This window comes from Triticum dicoccoides, chromosome 6B, assembly GCF_002162155.2.
Source record: "Triticum dicoccoides isolate Atlit2015 ecotype Zavitan chromosome 6B, WEW_v2.0, whole genome shotgun sequence".
NCBI classification, from domain to species: domain Eukaryota; kingdom Viridiplantae; phylum Streptophyta; class Magnoliopsida; order Poales; family Poaceae; genus Triticum; species Triticum dicoccoides.
Window position 1 is genome coordinate 711,817,311 of NC_041391.1, and position 19,027 is coordinate 711,836,337.

The 19,027-nt window shown below is 41.7% G+C and overlaps 1 protein-coding gene across 1 annotated transcript; it reads right to left on the reverse strand.

The window, feature by feature from the left end:
* Nucleotides 1-3,040: 3,040 nt before the first annotated feature.
* LOC119326719 lies at nt 3,041-5,597 on the reverse strand. Its single transcript, XM_037600340.1, has 5 exons — nt 5,310-5,597; nt 5,056-5,215; nt 3,798-4,682; nt 3,524-3,676; nt 3,041-3,430 (listed from the first exon to the last, which is right to left on the reverse strand). The coding sequence occupies exons 2-5, from the start codon at nt 5,104-5,106 to the stop codon at nt 3,041-3,043; spliced, it is 1,479 nt and encodes a 492-aa protein (XP_037456237.1). The 5' UTR covers nt 5,107-5,215; nt 5,310-5,597.
* Between the last annotated feature and the right edge of the window lie 13,430 nt (nt 5,598-19,027).

Consider the following 19,027-nt stretch of genomic DNA (forward strand, 5'->3'; position numbering starts at 1 on the left):
ATCTGCGCTGTAGGACTATAGGAGTGAGTGCAGTTGTCTCTCAAGAGGGTCACCCAATTGCTTATTATAGCAAGGCCTTAGGGATGCAAAATCAAAAACTATCTATCTGCGAGAAAGAATTCCTTGTCATCAGTATGGCCATTGATAAATGGAGATCCTATTTGGTCAGAGGACTATTTGTCATCAGACTTATCATAAGAGTTTATGCCGTCTGACTGATCGATCTCTCGTTTCGGACTTACAAGAAGGCTATGACTAAGCTTATAGGACTGTGGTATCAGGTCCAATACAAAAAAGGAGCGGACAACAAAGCAACTGATGGACTCTCTCGTGTGGCCCAACAGTTGGATTTACACAGGCCACTTCTGTGGTTACACGAGGTACTGAATTCCTATGCAACTGACAGCTCTGGGCAGAAGGCGCTTCAGCAGTTAGCTTTGCACAGTACTGATGACGATGGATTTTATGTAGTGGATGGTATTATTCGGAAAGAGGGCAAGATATGGGTTGGTGCTAATGCAGCTTTGCAGACCAAACTGATCCGAGCTTTTCATGCATTTGCCCTACGAGGCCACTCAGGCATTCAAACAATATTTCAACAAATTCACAAACTATTTGCTTGGTCTGGGTTCAAAAGGGATGCCACTGAATTTGTACAACAGTGCAGGCTAAACATGAACACTGCTGGACACCTGGCCTTGTCCAGCCACTGCCAGTACCACGGGTCCCTGACAAGACCTCTCTGGATTTTATAGAAGGTTTGCTAAATCCAATGGCCATTCAGTCCTTTTTGTCCTGGTGAGCAGATATACAAAATGTGCACAGTTCTTTCCTCTGAAACATCCATACACTGCTGCTACAAGGTTGGAGAGGATCTGAGCATAGAGCAGGCCTTCCCCAAGCTGGCCTTTAAGTATTTTGGGCCATACAAGATCCTCTCCAAGGTTGGTCAATTGGCTTACAAAACTGAACTTGGCAGATCATAGACCTGTCTTTGCAGATTTACCTCCAGGCCTCACCCTGGATTGCCTGCCGGTGGAACCGGAACTGATTCCGGAGCGTCGGCTGGACAAAAGGGATAATGTGCCTCTCCTTCAGGTGCTGGTGAGATGGACCCCGTTACCTGCAACAATGGCCACTTGGGAGGACCACTCCACGTTGCAGCAACGCTTTTCGGATGCTCCTGCTTGAGGGCAAGCTGGAGCTCAAGCGGGCGACAATTTTACACTGCTGGATGGGACCACCAGCAAGCCAGATCGTGGTAAGGAGGAGAAGAAAAGAGGCAGCTCCGAGGGAGCGTTTCTGAAGATACAGTCAGGCCAGTTAGTCTGAATCGGCTTTGTTTCTCTGAAACTGTCGAAGCGTCCTGTTCAGTAGTGCCGGATGCAAGGAGCGACGTCCATCTTCAATCTGACGGTCGGTTGGGAACTTATGGCTTCGCTCCCTCGATCTCCTACAACAACCGTAGATCTTAAATCTGACGGCTACCGCTCATTCACCTGTAGTAGTTTGAATTTTCCTTTTAATTTTTGCCAGTGTCAGGCACCTTTCTCTCTTTTTACCTGCTTGTAAGGCTATAAGGCCGAGCCCCGAGATTTATGTATTGGGTTGTAACCCTAGCCGCCATGTTCCGGCTGGCCTAAACCTAACTCCTTAATTTGAGAAGATCTGTGTGATTTGTCTCCACAAATTTGCTAATTTTACACTAAATTCCTGAAATTCTTCGTCAGGCCTTAGATCGAGCTTGACAGATACACTCTGACGAAACTGAGAAACGCGCAATGCTGTTAAACCTGAAGCTGAAGCTGGGGCAAAGGTTTCGACAGTAGTGAAGGAAACGGGAAAGGGAAAGACGTCTCTGCCACGTTGACGAGGTCTGGAGTTGTTGGGGTGGGGTCCCGGTGTCAGTGTGAGTGGGCATGATTATAAGCCTGGGTTTTGCTAATTTCTTAAATATGTGTCCGCTCCATGGCATGGTTCAATACAATACTCGACTAAGGTAAAACAAGACGGAAGAAACAAATTATGTTCATTATTTGCTTGCACGTGTATTGTCATTGTCAGTCCATGTATGTGACAGAACATAAGCAAGGAAAAATTAAAAGGAAGAAAACAAAGTATATTCATTATGTCGTGAGAAGTGTGCATAAAGCTTCTCTTCACCTTATGATACATGAAAAGCGATTCCATGGACTCCCTGTGTACTACAATTCATTTCAATTTTTTCTTAAAGGGTGCTCTCATTATGCTTCAATTTTTTCTTAAAGGGTGCTTTCATGATGCAGTTCATTCATAAGAGTTGGTATGTGTATGCAGTTCTCACTGATTACCAGTTTCTGCTGGAAGCAGCAAGGCCATATGTTTAGCCCAAATGTGTTCCCTTTAAAATCTATACTCGATCTGGAGGAAGTTTACTCGGCTCTTCGGTCGCCCGTTCAGCACCGGAAGTTCACAGAATGGCTATTTTTCCTAGCTTTCTGCTTCTTTATCTGATTTATTATTGTCATTTTTTCCAGATAAATATTGATCAAGCTGAGAAAACTGTGGAGTTGCTACTACCAATTGACATTACTACTGTAAGGATTAGATTTTCTCCAATGAATGATGGATACTGGCAGTCGTGCTACACAGTTATCCTTATCCATAGCCCAGGGATGTGTTGCACAGTAAAATGCAATCTTGTGAACCTCTTTAAATATGTTTGAAGCCATATATGCTCACGTTTGGGCTCATGAGCATTCAGAGCCTTCTACTGCATCCAAAACAATTGGATCTATCCATCTTGATTACCTTGTAATGGAATCAGCATGCCCTTTTGCATAGGTTCATCATAATGTTGAAGCTTCGGCAACACCAAGCATTTATCCGAAACTTCCATTTGCCAAAACACTTCACACTAATGTCAAGAGTACACCTAATCCTCCTCAACTCAGTACGATTTCGAAATACACATAATTGAAAAGGTTCGCTAGTGACAATTAATCGATGCATACAATGATACAACAGTTCCTATCAACTGCTGCAGCTTGCAGCTTGCAGCTTAAGAGCAGTATTTTGACCATGTACGAAATTTCCCTAAACTCGGGAACTGAATCTGGACGTTCGAAGACAGCATCCCCATGTTGAGTTTGTGGCTAAGCGACGACTTCTCCATCAATGTCCACTCCTGAAGCATGTGCTTGCAGTTCTCACACACTGGACTCTTAAAAAGTTTTATGTCCTCCAGATTCACTGCTGCTTCCATGACATTCCTGACAAAGCGCACGATGTTGTCTTGTGCTCGAAACCTCCCATACATTCTGAGCTCGGCAAGGTTGTGGTGCTTGAAATCAGGTGCAGGTTCCCACTCTAGTCCATTGTCCTTCTCCTCGCTAAACACAAATTTTTTCCTCTGCTCCCCCGAAATCATTTCACATAAATGATCCCGCACCTGCATTTGGTCAGGAAGAAAATTCCTAAGCAAGTTTGAACTTCAAAACGAGACAATAAAAATGAGAACCGAATAATCGGTACAAGAGTTCACCAAGATGCGTAGTTCCTTAAGGGTGGGTGCACCTTGGAGTATGAACATTATCCAAGTCAAATCACATTCTTCAGAAATGTTAAGCAAATTCACAAGCGTTAGTTTGTGGAACACCGGTAACAATTGTCTTTGACCTTCCGGTTTGACCCAAATCTGCAAAAGAAGGGAATAATGCAGAATTATGTTAACCAAAAATAGTAACAATAACCTCCACCCACGAAATGGACAGCAAAACTTACGCACATCACTGACAACATAGAAGACCTTCACTAACCTTTTCGCTTCTGAAGTCCAAATGCAGGTTGCTTATGCCGGTTTTACCCAGCAACTCACTAAACTTGAGCATCTTGTGCCAAGCAAAACCAGTATTAATGATGGTCACAGTGTGGAGCAGTGGGACATAACCAAGACAAAAGGGGCCATCTTGAGATCTAAATACATTAAATTTCAGTACTGTGAGTTTTGGTAACCACTTCAGATCAACCCTCTTAATAAGCCTGCTACAGGCAATCACTAGTTCACTGAGTTGTGGGTGTTCCACTTCCAACAAAGAGTCGATGCCCATATCACAGTGGTAGAGGCGGAGTAACTCCAGTTGCTTGCATACACTGAAAATTTTGGGGAAGTATGATTCGCCTAACCTCAAATTCTCTAGCATGAGGCGTGCAAGACCACCAAATGTGTTTGGGCACGAATCAAAAAATGACATGAACTGCCTCCCATAAGTGAGCAGCCCATTATTGGTAATCTTTTTGCGCACCTTCGTCATGATTGTAAACTCAACTGAAGCAACCTTTTGTGTTGCTATGGTGTTGGCAACAGTCTGGCCAATGAAAATGGACTCATCTCCCAAGTAGAATTGCATGCGCAACAGGTGAATGGTGTATGGACTTCCAGCCCTCCTTTCCAGTATGCTCCTGGTTGCTTCCAGCACGGTGGTATTGGCCCGAACTATATCATCTGAGGTTAACTTCCTACTTTCATGATTGGGCTGAAAAGAACCAACCATTATGATAAGCTTTGAGAGTATAGCAGGGATCTGCTTCCAACGTCTGGAGAGGATGGTGGTTCGTGCTGCATCAGCAATATCAAGTCGCTCTACAATGTTGAGCAAAACGTCATCAGGCAACTTGCTGAGCCTATCAACTTCATTGCCCTCCTACATTTGATATGGAAACAAATCAGAGTTGATTTCTTGCTTAGTCTCATCACAGGTGCAATTTTAATATTTTCCACAAACAAAGGTACAATTTTTATTCTTTCCCACAGAAAGATGCAATTTTGATTGTACAATTTTTATACTTTCTACAAAAGGTTATAATTTTGATTATACAGTTTTTATACTTTCCACAGAATAAAAACCGTAAATTTGGTTATACAAATTTAATACTTCCCAAGAGACTGACGTAATTTTAATATTTCCCCACCAAAGAGTTAAATTGTGATCACAAATTCTGATTATGGTTCCTACCTTTTATTATTCCTTTTTTTTTTGCGGTGACTTTGTAAGAGGATCTAGAGGACGAACTCACCACCACGTCGGGGGAGGATTTGCCGAGGCCCTTCACGGATGGTTCGGCCATCGATCTGGCAGTCGGTCGCCGGACGGAGCTGGTTGTATTCTCTTAAAACTGGCGGGTACCGCGGTTGCCGCCAGGCCAGATATCTATATAGCTGCTAGATTCTCGCCACCTATGGAAACTCTAGATTATATATTTTTTAAAAAAATCTATCTATACAATGGAAAAAAAAATATCGATAAGGGGAGAACGAATTCGAAGAGGACCTGCTTCTGATTGTATCCCGGGAAGGACTGCTTTGATTCCGTACTGCCACTAAAAAGGGGATGCGCTTCGATTTCCGACTGCGGCTCAGAGAGGATTGCTTCGATTGCCGGCTGTAACTCGGATTGAGGAGCAGCTCAAGATGGAACTGCTGCTGCTTCGATTGAGGACTGCGGCTCCCAAAGGGGGAGCTGCTTATTTGGGGGCCTATGCTCAAGGACCGCTCGATCCTCATTCGAGGCCTCCTACGGCGACGCCGAGAGAGTGGAGATGGGCGCACGGCAGGCGGCGGCGCATAACTGAGGTCCACCTTGCGATTGCAGCCATTCTTCGGTCCTCGAGGTCCACCTTGTAGTATTTATTTCTAAAAAAGAGCTTGTGGCATTTCTCTACTCTCTACTACTTCAAAACAATTTTCTCAAAAAAATGCTACTTCAAAAAATAGTGCTTATTTTCATATTTTTTATTTATGGTAATACGTGTCTAATTCATATAAAAATATCAAAGCATAAGCCACATAGACACTGACCTGACAAAATTAAAAATAAACATCATAAAGTTAGCCTTTGCACAAAGACCACCTGCCAAAGAAAGAAAAATAAAATCAAGACCGACAACACCCTTGGGGCTTGAATCCAATGCCCGTCACGGATCTCCTCTTCACCCTAACTTAACATGGCTCCATCGTTGATATGCCGGTTGTCAAAATTACAGATAGCTTGCCAAAGGTGAAGCCATTACCCTCAAAAGAATTTGGCCAAGCAGCACCCCTGACACGCCATCAAACTCCAGATCTGGCGGCCCTCAATGGCTCTTGGCACCCATCTATCGTCTCATGCAAGCCTCACCACTTGTTTGTCCCCCCCCCCCCCTCCCACCCACACACACGCATTCTTGTAAGGTGGCGCACAATGAGGATTATCATTACATCTTTCATGTGGCTCTTCAAGTTTCTATAGCTGCAGGGTCATTTGTAGTGTTATTATTTAATTTATTTTTAATTTTTTGAGATGAAATTATTTTCATGTTAATTTCAAGAAAAGACAACAAACTCATTACCAGCTTTTTTTGGGACAATGTTCACTTTCTCAATTCTTGGTGTAGTGGGTGTTTCGTTCACTTCCTCGGTGTGGTCATGGTCTGACTGCTTCTCTAGCCCCCTTTTCCTTGTGTTTTGTGTGCGCGCTTGTGTGTGGAGGGGGGTGGGGGTGTCAAATATATATCGGTGTCGATGATGAGAAGGTACCCATGGCTAATCCTATTCGTTGCTCTCTATGAGAAGGTGTTGTTTAATCACATAGAGCAATGCACGAGTGGGAGTGAATTCCAATAAAAACCTATGTTTATAAGAAATTATTGAATAGTCCTTACTTCATATATTAATAACAATCCTGACCCAATTAGACGTACTATAGGAATCTAGTTTTGTGAACCTTTTAGAAGGTTTTGGTCCTGTTTATTTTTTCCTTTTTTAGTTGTTTTCTTTACCAGATTTCTTTCATTTTCCCTTTTTATTTTTCTATCGACTTGTTCCCCCTTTTTTAAATGTTTGAAATTTTTAAGAATTTACTTGAAAGTTAATATTTAGAATTTTCCGAATATAAAAAAATCCATATTAACCATAATTACAAATAAATGCAATAAAAACGGAATTTTCCAAATATTGGTGTTACAAATTGTTTACATTTTCGAAAATGTCTGCCTTTTAAAAATTGTTGAAATATTTCAAACAAAATTCGATACTTTCAGAGTAAACGTCCACAAATTTTATGTAAAATTTGAGTTTTTTCTTTCAAAAAATGTTCGCATACATTTTGAAACATGTTTGCATTTAAAAAATATACTTGGTTTTAAAAATATATTCAAAAATTCTAAAGTGTTTATTTTTTTAAAAAATAACTATTGCCGTTTCTGAAAAACAACAGAAACAAACAATTCAAAACTAGGAAAAACACAAGGTAACGATCGCTCAGCAGTTGGCGATAATGATCCGGTAACCCCATGTGTGGCATGTCAACAATTTGAAGCAAAAGGGTGTTATATATGTGGATCATATTCCCCGTGTAAGGCATGAGAAGTCCACCAATAGCGACCAACAACCCTCTATGCGCCAGCCTAGTGCGCAAATCCCTATTCAGCGCATAAAGCACCAGTTAAGGGTGTCTTCGTACGGGGTGCACATCCCCCAGGTACGCTATGTAAAGTAGCGGGTCGTCCTTTATATACTTATATGTTTTTTCCTATGTTTTCCAATTGGGGTTTCTCGGTTTCCTATTCCGGTTTTCCTTTTGTTTTTTCTTTTCCTTTCTTATTTTTTTATTTTTGTTAGATTTTTTGTAAACAGTACTAAAAATTCTGAACTTTTTTCAAATGCACGAACTTTTTTCAAATATGTGATTCATTTAAAATTCATGAATTTTTTAGCCTGTGTTTTTTTAAATCCAAGATTTTTTTCCCCAATTTTGGAACTTCTTAAGATGTACTAACTATTAGCTCCTGATTTATTTTTCAAATTCGTGATTATTTAAACTTCGTGAACAATTTCCAAATTTCATGAACTTTTCTAATATTGTGTTTTATCATCATTTTTTTGTGAACTCTATTCCTATTTACAACATTTTTTTTACTTTTATGGACTTTTTAAGATGTCAATTGTCAACAGTCAATCAGCCAACCTACGTGATGCGAGCGAGCGATGTTCAAGCAGCAGCGTTGCATCTGCTGCGCCGGCCCTCTACAGGCCGCGTCGAGCGAAAGCACCACTAACCGACACCGATAGCACTGGATGGGATGTCTCGCCGGTGCGACGCTTTTCTTTCTTTTCGCATTAATTTTCTTCTTTTTTATGATTTCTATCTTGGTTTCAGGAGTTTTTATCTATTTTTTCCAGTTTCCTTTTTAATCAATGAATAATATTCAGATTAGCAAATAGTTTTACGAACTTTGGAAATATTATGATATCAATACACAATCATTTAAATTAGCAGACTTTTTAAAATTTACATTTTCCTACATTGTGAATAATATTTTTTATTTTGGGGTCAATACTGGAATTCTTAATTGTCTTTGTAAATTTATGAAGAATTTAAATCTGCTCTATTAATACTTCAAGTTTCCAAATATTTTTCAAATTCAGAAATATTTTCTAAAATTCAGGAAGATTATCAAATTCCATTACACCTTTAAAATTTGTGAACTTTTTAAAAAACTGATGAAAAAAAATTTAAATTCACAATTTTTAAAATTAGTTACCACCTTTTCAAGTTCATTTAATTTTGGAAAAAACATTTTTCAATTTCTTGCATATTTTGTAATTTCACAAATATTTTTCAAATTCGGAAGACTTTTGGAATTTGCGAACATTTTTTGTAAATAATGAAGATTTTACAAAATTGAAGATCATTATATATATATATATATATCCGCAAATTCGTCATTATTTACAATGATCAAGAATATATGTATGTATGTATAAATCTATGACAATTTTCTAAATTTGCATACATCTGATGAGTTTTGCTTGGGTAGACCCCCCATCATAATTTGTTTGTACAAATTTTAAAGTTCCTTAAAAAGGCTATTGCCATATTAGCTTGAAGATCAACTTGAATTGAATAGATTGATTTGGATACATAAGACTATAATCATCGTTTTTATTGAAGAGGTACCGTCTGATATCCACCTTTAATCTGCATCCTTTTTTTGCGGAGAAGTTGCATCGAAAGTTGTCAACTTTTCTATTGGGTGTGTACCTAAGCAGAGTTTCATTTTATATTTATTAGTTCTATTTGGTTTTCCTTCATGTACGTTTACTTTTTGGGAAATGATTTAAATCACGCGACCGATGACCACGATCGCGTCAGATCGGATTTTAATTAGATGGTTAGAGCAACGTATTACATAGACTGGTTTTCGCAACCGAACCGTCATTGCAATTCCCCCACTGCAACAAGGGATGTGTTGCAAGATCTGGATCTAGATCCTCTCATGCTCTCCCGAGCTCCCCATCAAGTCGACGTCTCCATGCGCTGTTGTGACTGCTGCTACTGCTGCTCGCCGCCGGCAGCACGCGGGAGAGGTCGCACCTCCCCGTCTCCATATGTCCGCTCGCGACCTATGGCCATGGCTGCTCAAGCGCGCACACCAGCGCTCTGCTCCGGCCGCCGTCGCCCAGCTATGCCGCCCAGCCTCATGTTGCATCGCCTCCACCACCACCATCATCGCATACGCAACACCCCTCCCCCACTTCCCCAACAAGACCGAGCTTCTGCTCGAGGCCATGGCCGCAAGCAATGGAACATGGTGATTTTTGCAACAAGACCTCGGTTGCAAAAAAATGCATAAGAGATTTGTTTCAAAAAAAGTAAAAAATATTCTGCAACAAGACCTTTGTTGCAAAAAAAAAATCTGCAACACAATCTATGTTAGAAAAAATTCTGCAACAAGACATGTGCTGCAAAAGGGTTCTCGCAACATGATTTGTGTTGCAAAAAAAGACCACGACGCTTGACCGGGAGACTGCGCCAGAGACGGTTGGAAACAATTTTTGACATTATAAACTGAAGGAAATATGCCCTAAAGGCAATAATAAAGTTATTATTTATTTCCTCATATCATGATAAATATTTATTATTCATGCTAGAATTGTATTAACCGGAAACATAATAAATGTGTGAATACATAGACAAACTTAATGTCACTAGTATGCCTCTACTTGACTAGCTCATTAATCAAAGATGGTTATGTTTCCTAACCATAGACATGAGTTGTCATTTGATTAACGGGATCACATCATTAGAAGAATGATGTGATTGACATGACCCATTCCCTTAGCTTAGCATCTGATCGTTTAGTATGTTGCTATTGCTTTCTTCATGACTTATACATGTTCCTACAACTATGAGATTATGCAACTCCCGTTTATCGGAGGAACACTTTGTGTGCTACCAAACGTCACAACGTAACTGGGTGATTATAAAGGAGCTCTACAGGTGTCTCCAAAGGTACATGTTGAGTTGGCGTATTTCGAGATTAGGTTTTGTCACTCCGATTATCAGAGAGGTATCTCTGGGCCCTCTCGGTAATGCACATCACTACAAGCCTTGCAAGCAATGTAGCTAATGAGTTAGTTATGAAATGATGCATTATGTAACGATTAAAGAGACTTGCCAGTAATGAGATTGAACTAGGTACTGGATATCGACGATCGAATCTCGGGCAAGTAACATACCGATGACAAAGGGAACAACGTATGTTGTTATGCAGTTTGACCGATAAAGATCTTCGTAGAATATGTAGGAGCCAATATGAGCATCCAGGCTCCGCTATTGGTTATTTACCGGAAACGAGTCTCGGTCATGTCTACATAGTTCTCGAACCCGTAGGGTCCGCACGCTTAAGGTTTCGTTGACAGTTTTATTATGAGTTTATGAGTTTTGATGTACCGAAGGTTGTTCGGAGTCCCGGATGTGATCAGGACTTGACGAGGAGTCCCGAAATGGTCGAGACATAAAGATCGATACATTCGATGACTATATTTGGACATCGGAAAGGTTCCGGGTGAGATTGGGACAATACCGGAGCTTCGGGAGGTTATTGGAACCCCCCGAGAGGTATATGGGCCTTATTGGGCCTTAGTGGAAAGGAGGGAGACGAAGCAAAGGAGGGGGCGCCCCCCAAGCCCAATCCGAATTGGGAGGGGGGCCGGCCCCCCCCCCTTTCCTTCTTCCCCCCTTCCTTCCCTCTCCCTCTCCTAATAGGAAAGGGGGAGTCCTACTCCCGGTTGGGGTTGGACTCCCCCCCTAGGGCGCACCACCCCCCTTGACCGGCCCCCTCCTCCACTCCTTTATATACAGGGGAGGGGGGCACCCCATAGACACAACAATTGATCTCTTGATCTCTTAGCCGTGTGCGGTGCCCCCCTCCACCATATTCCTCGATAATATTGTAGCGGTGCTTAGGCGAAGCCCTGCGACGATAGAACATCAAGATCTTCACCACACCGTCGTGCTGACGAAACTCTCCCCCGACATTCTGCTGGATCGGAGTACGGGGAACGTCATCAAGCTGAACGTGTGCTAGAACTCGGAGGTGCCGTAGTTTTGGTGCTTGATTGGTCGGGCCGTGAAGACGTACGACTACATCAACCGCGTTGTTCTAACGCTTTCACTTTCGGTCTACGAGGGTACGTGGACAACACTCTCCCCTCTCGTTGCTATGCATCACCATGATCTTGCGTGTGCGTAGGAATTTTTTTGAAATTACTATGTTCCCCAACAGTGGCATCCGAGCCTGGTTTTATGCGTAGATGTTATATGCACGAGTAGAACATAAGTGAGTTGTGGGTGATACAAGTCATACTGCTTACCAACATGTCATACTTTGATTCAGCGGTACTGTTGGATGAAGCGGCCCGGACCGACATTACACGTACGCTTACGCGAGACTGGTTTTACCGCCGTGCTTTGCACACAGGTGACTATTGGGTGCCTGTATCTCCAACTTTAGTTGAACCGAGTATGGATACACCCGGTCCTTGTGAAGGTTAAAACAACACTAACTTGACGAACTATCATTGTGGTTTTGATGCGTAGGTAAGAACGGTTCTTGCTCAGCCCGTAGCAGCCACGTAAAATTTGCAACAACAAAGTAGAGGACGTCTAACTTGTTTTTGCAGGGCATGTTGTGATGTGATATGGTCAAGACGTGATGCTATATTTTATTGTATGAGATGATCTTGTTTTGTAACCGAGTTATCGGCAATTGGAAGGAGCCATATGGTTGTCGCTTTATTGTATGAAATGCAAACGCCCTGTAATTGCTTTACTTTATCACTAAGCGGTAGCGATAGTCGTAGAAGCAATAGATGGCGTAAAGACAACGATGCTACGATGGAGATCAAGGTGTCACGCCGGTGAAGATGGTGATCACGATGGTGCTTCGGAGATGGAGATCACAAGCACAAGATGATGATGGCCATATCATAACACTTATATTGATTGCATGTGATGTTTATCCTTTATGCATCTTATCTTGCTTTGATTGACAGTAGCATTTTAAGATGATCTCTCACTAATTATCAAGAAGTGTTCTCCCTGAGTATGCACCATTGCGAAAGTTCTTCGTGCTGAGACACCACGTGATGATCGGGTGTGATAGGCTCTACGTTCAAATACAACGGGTGCAAAACAGTTGCACACGCGGAATACTCAGGTTAAACTTGACGAGCCTAGCATATACAGATATGGCCTCGGAACACGGAGACCGAAAGGTCGAACGTGAATCATATAGTAGATATGATCAACATAGTGATGTTCACCATTGAAACTACTCCATCTCACGTGATGATCGGACATGGTTTAGTTGATTTGGATCACGTGATCACTTAGATGACTAGAGAGATGTCTGTCTAAGTGGGAGTTCTTTAGTAATATGATTAATTGAATTAAATTTATCATGAACTTAGTACTTGATAGTGTTTTGCTTGTCTATGTTTGTTGTAGATAGATGGCTCGTGCTGTTGTTCCATTGAATTTTAATGTGTTCCTTGAGAAAGCTAAGTTGAAAGATGAAGGTAGCAATTACACGGACTGGGTCCGTAACTTGAGGATTATCCTCATTGCTGCACAGAAGAATTACGTCCTGGAAGCACCGCTGGGTGCCAGGCCCGCTGCAGATGCAACTGACGATGTTAAGAACGTCTGGCAGAGCAAAGCTGATGACTACTCGATAGTTCAGTGTGCCATGCTTAACGGCTTAGAACCGGGACTTCAATGACGTTTTGAACGTCATGGAGCATATGAGATGTTCCAGGAGTTGAAGTTAATATTTCAAGCAAATGCCCGGATTGAGAGATATGAAGTCTCCAATAAGTTCTATAGCTGCAAGATGGAGGAGAATAGTTCTGTCAGTGAACATATACTCAAAATGTCTGGGTATAATAATCACTTGATTCAACTGGGAGTTAATCTTCCTGATGATAGTGTCATTGACAGAATTCTTCAATCACTGCCACCAAGCTACAAGAGCTTCGTGATGAACTATAATATGCAAGGGATGGACAAGACTATTCCCGAGCTCTTCGCAATGCTAAAGGTTGCGGAGGTAGAAATCAAGAAGGAGCATCAAGTGTTGATGGTCAATAAGACCAGCAGTTTCAAAAAAAAGGGTAAAGGGAAGAAGAAGGGGAACTTCAAGAAGAACAGCAAACAAGTTTCTGTTCAAGAGAAGAAACCCAAGTATGGACCTAAGCCTGAAACTGAGTGCTTCTACTGCAAGCAGACTGGTCACTGGAAGCGGAACTGCCTCAAGTATTTGGCGGATAAGAAGGATGGCAAGGTGAACAAAGGTATATGTGATATACATGTTATTGATGTGTACCTTACTAATGCTCGCAGTAACACCTGGGTATTTGATACTGGTTTTGTTGCTAATATTTGCAACTCGAAACAGGGACTACGAATTAAGCAAAAATTGGCTAAGGACGAGGTGACGATGCGCGTGGGAAATGGTTCCAAAGTCGATGTGATCGCGGTCGGCACGCTACCTCTACATCTATCTTCTAGATTAGTTTTAGACCTGAATAATTATTATTTGGTGCCAGCGTTGAGCATGAACATTATATCTGGATCTTGTTTGATGCGAGATGGTTATTCATTTAAATATGAGAATAATGGTTGTTCTATTTATATGAGTAATATCTTTTATGGTCATGCGCCCTTGAAGGGTGGTCCATTTTTATTAAATCTCGATAGTAGTGATACACATATTCATAATGTTGAAGCCAAAAGATGCAGAGTTGATAATGATAGTGCAACTTATTATTGGCACTGCCGTTTGGGTCATATTGGTGTAAAGCGCATGAAGAAACTCCATACTGATGGACTTTTGGAATCGCTTGATTATGAATCACTTGGTACTTGTGAACCGTGCCTCTTGGGCAAGATGACTAAAACGCCATTCTCCGGAACTATGGAGCGAGCAACTGATTTGTTGGAAATCATACATACTGATGTATGTGGTCCGATGAATATTCAGGCTCACGGCGGGTATCGTTATTTTCTCACCTTCACAGATGATTTGAGCAGATATGGGTATATCTACTTAATGAAACAGAAGTCTGAAACATTTGAAAAGTTCAAAGAATTTCAGAGTGAAGTGGAAAATCATCATAATAAGAAAATAAAGTTTCTACATTCTGATCATGGAGGAGAGTATTTGAGTTACGAGTTTGGTTTACATTTCAAGCAATGCGGAATAGTTTCACAACTCACGCCACCCGGAACACCACAACGAAATGGTGTGTCCGAAGGTCGTAATCGTACTTTACTAGATATGGTGTGATCTATGATGTCTCTTACTGATTTACCGCTATCGTTTTGGGGTTATGCTTTAGAGACGGCCGCATTCACGTTAAATAGGGCACCATCAAAATCCATTGAGACGACGCCTTATGAACTGTGGTTTGGCAAGAAACCAAAGTTGTCGTTTCTTAAAGTTTGGGGCTGCGATGCTTATGTGAAGAAACTTCAACCAGATAAGCTCGAACCCAAATTGGAGAAATGTGTCTTCATAGGATACCTAAAAGAGACTATTGGGTACACCTTCTATCACAGATCTGAGGGCAAGATTTTTGTTGCTAAATTCGGATCCTTTCTAGAGAAGAAGTTTCTCTCGAAAGAAGTGAATGAGAGGAAAGTAGAACTTGATGAGGTAACTGTACCTGCTCCTTTATTGGAAAGTAGTTCATCACAAGAAACGGTTCCTGTGACAACTACACCAATCAGTGAGGAAGCTAATGATATTGATCATGGAACTTCAGATTAAGTTACTATTGAACCTCGTAGGTCAACCAGAGTAAGATCCGCACCAGAGTGGTACGGTAATCCTATTCTGGAAGTCATGTTACTTGACCATGACGAACCTACGAACTATGAGGAAGCGATGATGAGCCCAGATTCCGCAAAATGGCTTGAGGCCATGAAATCTGAGATGGGATCCATGTATGAGAACAAAGTATGGATTTTGGTTGACTTGCCCGGTGATCGGCAAGCCATCGAGAATAAATGGATTTTCAAGAAGAAGACTGACGCTGATGGTAATGTAACTGTCTACAAAGCTCGACTTGTTGCGAAAGGTTTTCGACAAGTTCAAGGGGTTGACTACGATGAGACTTTCTCACCTGTAGCGATGCTTAAGTCTGTCAGAATCATGTTAGCAATTGCTGCATTTTATGATTATGAAATATGGCAAATGGGTGTCAAAACTGCATTCCTGAATGGATTTCTGGAAGAAGAGTTGTATATGATGCAACCAGAAGGTTTTGTCGATTCAAAAGATGCTAACAAAGTGTGCAAGCTCCAGCGATCCATTTATGGACTGGTGCAAGCCTCTCGGAGTTGGAATAAACGCTTTGATAGTGTGATCAAAGCATATGGTTTTATACAGACTTTTGGAGAAGTCTGTATTTACAAGAAAGTGAGTGGGAGCTCTGTAGCATTTCTGATATTATATGTAGACGACATATTGTTAATTGGAAATGATATAGAATTTCTGGAGAGCATAAAGGGATACTTGAATAAAAGTTTTTCAATGAAAGACCTCGGTGAAGCTGCTTACATATTGGGCATCAAGATCTATAGAGATAGATCAAGGCGCTTAATTGGACTTTCACAAAGCACATACCTTGATAAAGTTTTGAAAAAGTTCAAAATGGATCAGACAAAGAAAGGGTTCTTGACTGTATTACAAGGTGTGAAGTTGAGTCAGACTCAATGCCCGACCACAACAGAAGATAGAGAGAAAATGAAAGATGTTCCCTATGCTTCAGCCATAGGCTCTATCATGTATGCAATGCTGTGTACCAGACCTGATGTATGCTTAGCAATAAGTTTAGCAGGGAGGTACCAAAGTAATCCAGGAGTGGATCACTGGACAGCGGTCAAGAATATCCTGAAATACCTGAAAAGGACTAAGGATATGTTTCTCGTTTATGGAGGTGACAAAGAGCTAGTCGTAAATGTTTACGTCGATGTAAGCTTTGACACTGACCCGGACGATTCTAAATCGCAAACCGGATACGTGTTTATATTATACGGCGGAGCTGTTAGTTGGTGCAGTTCTAAACAAAGCGTCGTGGCGGGATCTACATGCGAAGCGGAGTACATAGCTGCTTCGAAGCAGCAAATGAAGGAGTCTGGATGAAGGAGTTCATTTCCGATCTAGGTGTCATACTTAGTGCATCGGGACCAATGAAGATCTTCTGTGACAATACTGGTGCAATTGCCTTGGCAAAGGAATCCAGATTTCACAAGAGGACCAAGCACATCAAGAGACGCTTCAATTTCATCCGGGACCAAGTCCAGGTGGGAGACATAGAGATATGCAAGGTACATACAGATCTGAATGTTGCAGACCCATTGACTAAGCCTCTTCCACGAGCAAAACATGATCATCACCAAGACTCCATGGGTGTTAGAATCATTACTGTGTAATCTAGATTATTGACTCTAGTGCAAGTGAGAGACTGGAGGAAATATGCCCTAGAGGCAATAATAAAGTTATTATTTATTTCCTCATATCATGATAAATGTTTATTATTCATGCTAGAATTGTATTAACCGGAAACATAATACATGTGTGAATACATAGACAAACTTAATGGCACTAGTATGCCTCTACTTGACTAGCTCATTAATCAAAGATGGTTATGTTTCCTAACCATAGACATGAGTTGTCATTTGATTAACGGGATCACATCATTAGGAGAATGATGTGATTGACATGACCCATTCCCTTAGCTTAGCACCTGATCGTTTAGTATGTTGCTATTGCTTTCTTCATGACTTATACATGTTCCTACAACTATGAGATTATGCAACTCCCGTTTACCGGAGGAACACTTTGTGTGCTACCAAACGTCACAACGTAACTGGGTGATTATAAGGGAGCTCTATAGGTGTCTCCAAATGTACATGTTGAGTTGGCGTATTTCGAGATTAGGTTTTGTCACTCCGATTGTCGGAGAGGTATCTCTGGGCCCTCTCGGTAATGCACATTACTACAAGCCTTGCAAGCAATGTAGCTAATGAGTTAGTTATGAAATGATGCATTGCGTAACGAGTAAAGAGACTTGCCGGTAACGAGATTGAACTAGGTATTGGATACTGACGATCGAATCTCGGGCAAGTAACATACCGATGACAAAGGGAACAACGTATGTTGTTATGCGGTTTGACCGATAAAGATCTTCGTAGAATATGTAGGAGCCAATATGAGCATCCAGGTTCCGCTATTGGTTATTGGCCGGAAACGTGTCTCGGTCATGTCTACATAGTTCTCGAACCCGTAGGGTTCGCATGCTTAAGGTTTCGTTGACAGTTTTATTATGAGTTTATGAGTTTTGATATACCGAAGGTTGTTCGGAGTCCCGGATGTGATCACGGACTTGACGAGGAGTCTCAAAATGGTCGAGACATAAAGATTGATATATTGGACGACTATATTTGGACACCGGAAAGGTTCCGGGTGAGATTGGGACAATACCGGAGCTCCGGGAGGTTATCGGAACCCCCCGAGAGGTATATGGGCCTTATTGGGCCTTAGTGGAAAGGAGGGAGAAGAAGCAAAGGTGGGGGCGCCCCCCCCAAGCCCAATCCGAATTGGGAGGGGGGCCGACCCCCCCTTTCCTTCTTCCCTCCCCCCTCTTCCTTCCCTCTCCCTCTCCTAATAGGAAAGGGGGAGTCCTACTCCCGGTTGGGGTTGGACTCCCCCCTAGGGCGCGCCACCCCCCTTGGCTGGCCCCGTCCTCCACTCCTTTATATACGGGGGAGGGGGGCATCCCATAGACACAACAATTAATCTCTTGGTCTCTTAGCCGTGTGCGGTGCCCCCCTCCACCATAGTCCTCATAATATTGTAGCGGTGCTTAGGCGAAGCCCTGCGACGGTAGAACATCAAGATCGTCACCACGCCGTCGTGCTGACGAAACTCTTCCCCGACATTCTGCTGGATCAGAGTACGGGGAACGTCATCGAGCTGAACGTGTGCTAGAACTCAGAGGTGCCGTAGTTTCGGTGCTTGATAGGTCGGGCCGTGAAGACGTACGACTACATCAACCGCGTTGTTCTAACGCTTCCGTTTTCGGTCTACGAGGGTACGTGGACAACACTCTCCCCTCTCGTTACTATGCATCACCATGATCTTGCGTGTGCGTAGGAATTTTTTTGAAATTACTACGTTCCCCAACATAAATAATTTGGAACACCACCATTTGTTAACATTTATTGTATTATGTTTAGCATGGACATTTTTTTATATTCATAACATTCTAAAATTATCTTTCAAGTAAATTGTTAAAATTTTCAAACATGTAAATAAATGAAAAATAAAACAGGGGAACCAGACAATGAAAAATAGAAAGAAAAAAAATGAAAGAAATCTGGTAAATAAAACAACAAGAAAAGAAAAAAAATTGGACCGAAACATTCTAAAAGGTTCGCAAAACCGGATTCCTTCAGTATGTCTAATCGGGTCAGGTTTTTTTATTAATATATGAAGCAAGGACTATTCAATAATTTCTTATAAACATAAGTTGTATTGGAATTCACTCCCACTTGTGCATTGCTCGGTGTGATTAAACAACACCTTGTCATTAGCCATGGGTACTCTATGTTGTCATTCTTTTCTTCTTCTCATCATCGGCACCGATCAATGCCCCCCC